A 6,694-nucleotide genomic window follows, 5' to 3' on the forward strand; every position below is an offset into this window, starting at 1 on the left:
TCCAACTCCTGACCTCAAGTGATCCACCCGCCTCGGCCTCCCAAAGTGCTAGGATTACAGGCATGAGCCACACCCCATGCGGCCCTTAAAAAGCTTTTTTTGAAAAATTTCAGCAGGGGAAGGTATAATAAACACTCTCGGTGAAGAAAAAAAAAATTGGGACAAATCAAGTCGGTATGCAGTGAAAAGTCAGCAGCTGTAACATTCTATGATTCAACGCAAAAAGTATGTTGAGTTCCTTAGCTGAATAAGTAGTATAAACAAATAATTTCTTTTTCTTCTATCTCCGCATACAGAGAGGGTGCTGCTCTTATCTGAGGACCTCTTTGCTGTCCTCGACCAAGGTTCAAATGAAGGTAGAAAACGCCCTTTGAAAAAAGCACTCCATGCCCTGACCTTTTCTAGAAGAATCCAGGCAGCACATTTGCGCAGGCGAAAGCACACGAGCTAAGCGAGACAAATGCAGAAGTTGCCTGTGGTGATACAACTCGCACAGCGACGACAGAGGGTGGCCGGCGAAATCCCCTCCCCCAAGAGGGGAGGAAACCGCAGAATGTTCCTGACTCGGCACCCGGGCGGGTGGCGCAATGTTTATGTTTGTGTACCTAGCGCGTTGCGTCGCTGCAGCAGGCCCCGCTGTCCGGGGGGGCGGTCCCTGGGACTCGGGGCACCGATATTGCCGTGGGGGGTCGTCCCAAGCGTTGCGATCCAGGTCCTGGCAGTCCGCCCAGAACCACCCAGGATTGGATTTTGCTTTCAGCCTGTAACGCCCGCGACGACCGGGAGCGGGGGCGAGGAGGGGCAGCCTCTGTTCCGGGTTGGAGCCCCCCCAGCCCCCCGCTCACTGGGCACTCACTCAGTATACTGTGTATTTGTGGAATAAAGAAAGGGATGGAGAAGCTCGGTCTTGAGCCAAGGTGACAAACGCGTCGGACTGCCCCTGGGGGGCGCCGTCGAGTCGAGCTGCGGGTCGCCCCTCACCCCCTCCATGCGCCAAACCTCGGAACCCACCGCAGGGCCCAGCGAACCCCACCCGGACTCCAGGCCCCCGACCTGCCTTCTTTGGCTCCAAGTCTTACGGGGACCACAAGACTAGGAGCAGCATTATTTCCCGGTGGGGGGTTGCTTGCTTGCATTTTCACGGCAAACGTGGGTATTTTAAAGCCACCTCAAAGGAAGTCTGGGAAACAGGACAGCGTCGCCCTGAACCTCTCCACCCCAACTCGCTCAGGTCGCTCCCGGTAAGAACGACTTTTCTACCGGCAGAGTTGTTCATTTTTCCATATACTTCATCTTAGGCGCCTCTTTGCTGCCCCTACCACCACCCCAGCAGCGTGGCTCTGGGCAAGTCCTTCGCTTCGCCCGGGGAACCTCAGTTTCCTCGCCCGTTAGTGATGAGGAAATGAGAGAAAGGGGCACAAGAATATGCAAAAGCGCAGGAAGCCCCTTTCGGCTCGGTCGGCGGCCGAGGGGCGCCGGGAGGGAGGTGTGGGGGGAGCGGCGATGCCGAGGCAGGTGGCACGTCGCCCCCTCTCCGGGCCGCTCGCATCCCGGAGGTCAGCCTCAGCTGGCAGCGAGCCCGCCACCTCCCCGCTGGGCCCCGAGCGCGGCGCGGACCCGGTCCCCGGGGACCGGCCAGGAGCAGGCCGGACGGCAGGGCGGGGGCCGGGCCGCGAGCCAGTGCGCGGCGAGCGGACCCGGCTCCGAGGCTGATGACGTCTTCGCCTCTGGCTCCCCGGCGCCAGGCCGGGCAGGGCGGGTGACGTCACCGCCCTATCACGTGATCACCATTCAAACAAACACCCCCCACCCCTGCGCGCCCGCCCGGTCCGCCCCGCCCCCCGAGAGGCCGCCTATAAAGGCGCTTTCCCACTCCGGCTAGCTGTGAAGGACGTTCGGGCTGTGAGCGCGACCCGGGTCGGAGGGGCAGTCGGGGCCGCGAAGAAGCCGAGGAACCCTGAGTCCTGCGTGACGCCCCTCTCTCAGTCCAAAAGCGGCTTTTGGTTCCGCGCAGAGAGACCCGGGGAGGGTCGAGCTTTTCCTCGAAAGCCGCCGCCCTGCCCTTGGCCCCTAGGACAAAGAGCAGCGCAGGGTCGAGCACGCTGGGGGCGCTGAAGCCGGCCATGGTCATGGAAGTGGGCACCCTGGACGCCGGAGGCCTGCGGGCGCTGCTGGGGGAGCGCGCGGCGCAGTGCCTGCTGCTGGACTGCCGCTCCTTCTTCGCTTTCAACGCCGGCCACATCGCCGGCTCGGTCAACGTGCGCTTCAGCACCATCGTGCGGCGCCGGGCCAAGGGCGCCATGGGCCTGGAGCACATCGTGCCCAACGCCGAGCTGCGCGGCCGCCTGCTGGCCGGCGCTTACCAAGCCGTGGTGCTGCTGGACGAGCGCAGCGCCGCCTTGGACGGCGCCAAGCGCGACGGCACCCTGGCCCTGGCGGCCGGCGCGCTCTGCCGAGAGGCGCGCGCCGCCAAAGTCTTCTTCCTCAAAGGTACGCCCTCGGGGAAGCTCGGGGCGGGCCGTACACCCCTGAGGTTTTGCCCGGTACCCCTGGCCCTCGGCTCCTGGGGGCCCGCCCCATCGGCAGCGCGTGGGCTTTGGAGTACATTTATCTCTGGAACTTGTCATTGGCTTTGTTTGGCTCTGGGAACAAAGACTTGCCTGGGCCTTTCCGATGTAAACTTCCAGCCCTTGGTGGGTGGGGGAGTTGTACGAAGGTGCCCAGTCCCGGCGACACTAATGGAAAAAAAAAATGTCTTTGTATTCCCAGGAGGATACGAAGCGTTTTCAGCTTCCTGCCCGGAGCTGTGCAGCAAACAGTCGACCCCCATGGGGCTCAGCCTTCCCCTGAGTACTAGCGTCCCTGACAGCGCGGAATCTGGGTGCAGTTCCTGCAGCACTCCACTCTACGATCAGGTTAGTGGGCGCCCCTGCCACAGGGGAGAAGTAAGCACTGGCAAAGGCATGGAAGAGCAGTGCCAGGGAGAATATATAGAAAGTGACCTGCAGCTTTATTTATAACAGAGGGGACACAGGGATATGATCGATTCCACAGTTAAGTGGTCTGATGAAGCCGAGTCTCTAATTGTAGGCTCTACAGAAATGAACTTGCTGGTCCTGCCCAGGCAAATGGGCTTAGACCCCTATTTATTTATCCTCCAGCAACAGAACTGAGTTCACCTGGTATCTGAAATTGACTTCTCCAGCAGGAAGTTTTTGTGGGTGTGGGCACTGGCCTTGGCTTTGAGCAAGCTTGACGAATGTTGGATATTTCTGGATTTCAGGGTGGTCCGGTGGAGATCCTGCCCTTTCTGTACCTGGGCAGTGCCTACCATGCTTCCCGCAAGGACATGCTGGATGCCTTGGGCATCACTGCCTTGATCAACGTCTCAGCCAATTGTCCCAACCATTTTGAGGGTCACTACCAGTACAAGAGTATCCCTGTGGAGGACAACCACAAGGCGGACATCAGCTCCTGGTTCAACGAGGCTATTGACTTCATAGGTAAATGGAATGGATGCCTGGGGCTCTTCTGCCTCTCTCTTCTCATTTTAGCCCCTAAGCCCATTCTCTCTGTAGCAAGGACGTGAATGAAGCCTCCGAGCCTTCTTACACACATTCAGTATCTGTCTGGTGTGGGCAACATGCCTGCAAAATATGAATTTGATTTGATGTCCCACTTTACAGATTAGCAAACTGGGGCTCACAAAGTTGAACTGACTGGTCTGAGATCTATCTACTGAGTGGCAACTCCCGGTCTGGGTTTAACTCCTGTGCCGTCCTTTGCATGGCACCCACGTTGCCTTGCTCCACGAGCAGTATCCATGCGATGGCACGTGCTGATAGTGACCATCACCACTGGATAAGACACACATGACCTTTCTCAGACACCCTGTACCTGGGCTTGGGGCGGTTCTCCTGAGCTGTCAAGTAACCAGCTGCTCCTTTTGTTTTCCAGACTCCATCAAGAATGCTGGAGGACGGGTGTTTGTCCACTGCCAGGCAGGAATTTCCCGATCAGCCACCATCTGCCTCGCTTACCTCATGAGGACTAACCGAGTCAAGCTGGACGAGGCCTTTGAGTTTGTGAAGCAGAGGCGAAGCATCATCTCCCCCAACTTCAGCTTCATGGGCCAGCTGCTGCAGTTTGAGTCCCAGGTGCTGGCCCCACACTGCTCAGCAGAGGCTGGGAGCCCTGCCATGGCCGTGCTGGACCGAGGCACCTCCACCACCACCGTCTTCAACTTCCCCGTCTCTATCCCTGTCCACTCCACGAACAGTGCGCTGAGCTACCTGCAGAGCCCCATCACAACCTCTCCCAGCTGCTGAAAGGCCACGGGAGGTGAGGCTCTTCACATCCCACCGGGACTCCAGGCTCCTCCTGGAGAGGAGAAATGCAATAACTCTGGGAGGGGCTCGAGAGGGCTGGTCCTTATTTATTTAATTTCACCCGAGTTCCACTGGGTTCCTAACCAGTCGTCCTGATGACTTAGCGTCAAGACGGTTGCCGAACTCAGCATTCGGGACCAATATGTAGTGGGTACATCAAGTCCCTCTGACAGAATGGGGCAGAAGAGAAAGGACTCAGTGTGTGAGCCAGTTTCTTCTTTGCTTGCCCCGGTTTTTGTAGAATCTCTTCATGCTTGACATACTTACCAGTATTATCATTCCCGACAACACATTCACATGGGAGAATATACACCTTATTTATTTTTGTGTAGGTGTCTGCCTTCACAAATGTCGTTGTCTACTCCTAGAACCAAATACCTCAATTTTTGTTTTTGAGTACTGTACTGTCTGTAAATATGTCGTGAGCAGGTTTGTTTTCAGCACTGATGGAAAACACCAGTGTTGAGGTTTTTTTTAGTTGCCAACAGTTGTATGTTTGCTGATTATTTATGACCTGAAATAATATATTTCTTCTTCTGAGAAGACATTTTGTTACATAAGGATGACTTTTTTTACACAATGGAATAAATTATGGCATTTCTATTGAAATTTCAATGCTTTTATTTCTTTGGTATCCACATCCAACCCCTCTCCTACTTGTGAACTAGGGAAGAATTCCAACAAGGGCCTGCAGAGTGTGTTGAGATCTGATCCTATGCCCTGTGGTGGCCCTATGATCCCATGAAATGACTGGGTTGCGAGGAAGATATTTAAATGAGTATTAGGATTGGTCAGTGTGCCCATCCATGCCCGTTTTAGCAGCTCTGTAACCTACTGTGTCACCCAGATGCCAGGGTGTCCCCAGAGCCAAAGCTAGGAAGAAATGGCCCCTGGCCTGGATTGCCTTTTTCATACCCTCCTCAGGTTAATATAAAGAGTCACCTTCCCCTCTGAGCTGTGCTAGGGTCATGAGGAGACAAAAGTTTATTGAAATACATGACATAAGTCAGTGTGTGCTACCTGCCCCCAGAGAAACTCAGCCAGGCCTTTTGCAAATGAGATGCTGAGACCCAGTATAGCTAAGTGGCAGGAATAGGGGAATTGGAATCTACATCTGTTCTGTGGACTTTCACTTGCCCACCTCGTGGCACTCTTCTTCCTTTTAAAAAGGCTTTGGTTTTTGTGAAAATAATATATTGAATGGCAAAAAAAAAAAAAAGAAAGAAATCCAAGCACTATAAGCAAATACAATGTAAAGAAATCACCTGCAACACCCCTATCCCCAGCCTGACCATTGCTGACATTGTGGAGGATATTGACACCGGTGTTTCTGCATACAGGCATGGTATTTTTGGTAGTTGCCTCCTTTAGGTCATCTGCTCTGATTTCATAATTTTGTTGAAGATAAGCAATTACACCTGACTTGTTCTGGGATAATATTCTGAATTTGTACTCCCTTTGCCAACCAACTGAAATAGAAAAGATATAATTGCTACCAACCTGTAATCCAGTCTATAATGTTGCATAAAAAAACAACGAAGCTCTTGGATTACTGGTCCCTTAGTGCCCCACCTCCACTCTTTGTTTCTGGACAAAGTGCTATAGGAAGCAGAAAAGGAAATATCCCACTTGGCTTATCCAGGAGCACCCTGTGCTATGATTCTGGTCCAGCCCCATTGTTCAAGATCTTTATACAGAATCGGTGTCCTTGACTTTGACCCTCTGGCTCACTGTCTGCCACTTGACTCCCAGGGTCTGAAAGATCTCTGTGTTCTAAGTTCTAAGAACTTGGGCTGGCAAGCTCATTTCCTCAGCTGGCTTTCCGATTACAAGCATGTTCATGCCTATCAAAACAAAACGTACCCAATGTTTTTATCAAAGCCTAGAAATTTACTATTGTAAATATCTCTCCGTGGAAATGTACTAGCGACATCAAGTCTGTGACAGATGCCATGGCTGACTTCCCCGTGGGCTAGGGCCTTCACTTTCTGCTTGGCAGGCAGCGGCTGAACCAAAATTAATCTCCAGTGTGATCCACGCAGTGGAAAAATACAGCGGCTGCCTAAGGGAGCTGCCAGTGAAAACAAGTCACTTATTTCTCCCAGCTCAAGCCTCTGCCTCATGCCAGCCCTGAGAGCCAGGGGTGATAACCCCTATCCACATGTACTGGAGTCACTGTGTTCAGACCCTCCAGAAAATGTCATATTTGGCCTCAGACTGCTTTCCTTGGGAAAGAATTAATACCTCAGGATGAAAAGAAAGATACTCAAAATCTATTAATGTGTTTGTGTCCCAGGAAGAGATTG

General features: G+C 53.6%; 1 protein-coding gene across 1 annotated transcript; it reads left to right on the plus strand.

Annotated features, from left to right (window-relative positions):
* Positions 1-1,869: 1,869 nt before the first annotated feature.
* On the plus strand, positions 1,870-4,997 carry DUSP1 (dual specificity phosphatase 1). The gene is made up of 4 exons (XM_003936148.4): positions 1,870-2,490; positions 2,770-2,915; positions 3,284-3,503; positions 3,958-4,997. The coding sequence occupies exons 1-4, from the start codon at positions 2,124-2,126 to the stop codon at positions 4,326-4,328; spliced, it is 1,104 nt and encodes a 367-aa protein (XP_003936197.1). The 5' UTR covers positions 1,870-2,123; the 3' UTR covers positions 4,329-4,997.
* Positions 4,998-6,694: the final 1,697 nt, after the last annotated feature.

This window comes from Saimiri boliviensis, chromosome 20 (genome assembly GCF_048565385.1).
Source record: "Saimiri boliviensis isolate mSaiBol1 chromosome 20, mSaiBol1.pri, whole genome shotgun sequence".
In the NCBI taxonomy this organism is placed as follows: domain Eukaryota; kingdom Metazoa; phylum Chordata; class Mammalia; order Primates; family Cebidae; genus Saimiri; species Saimiri boliviensis.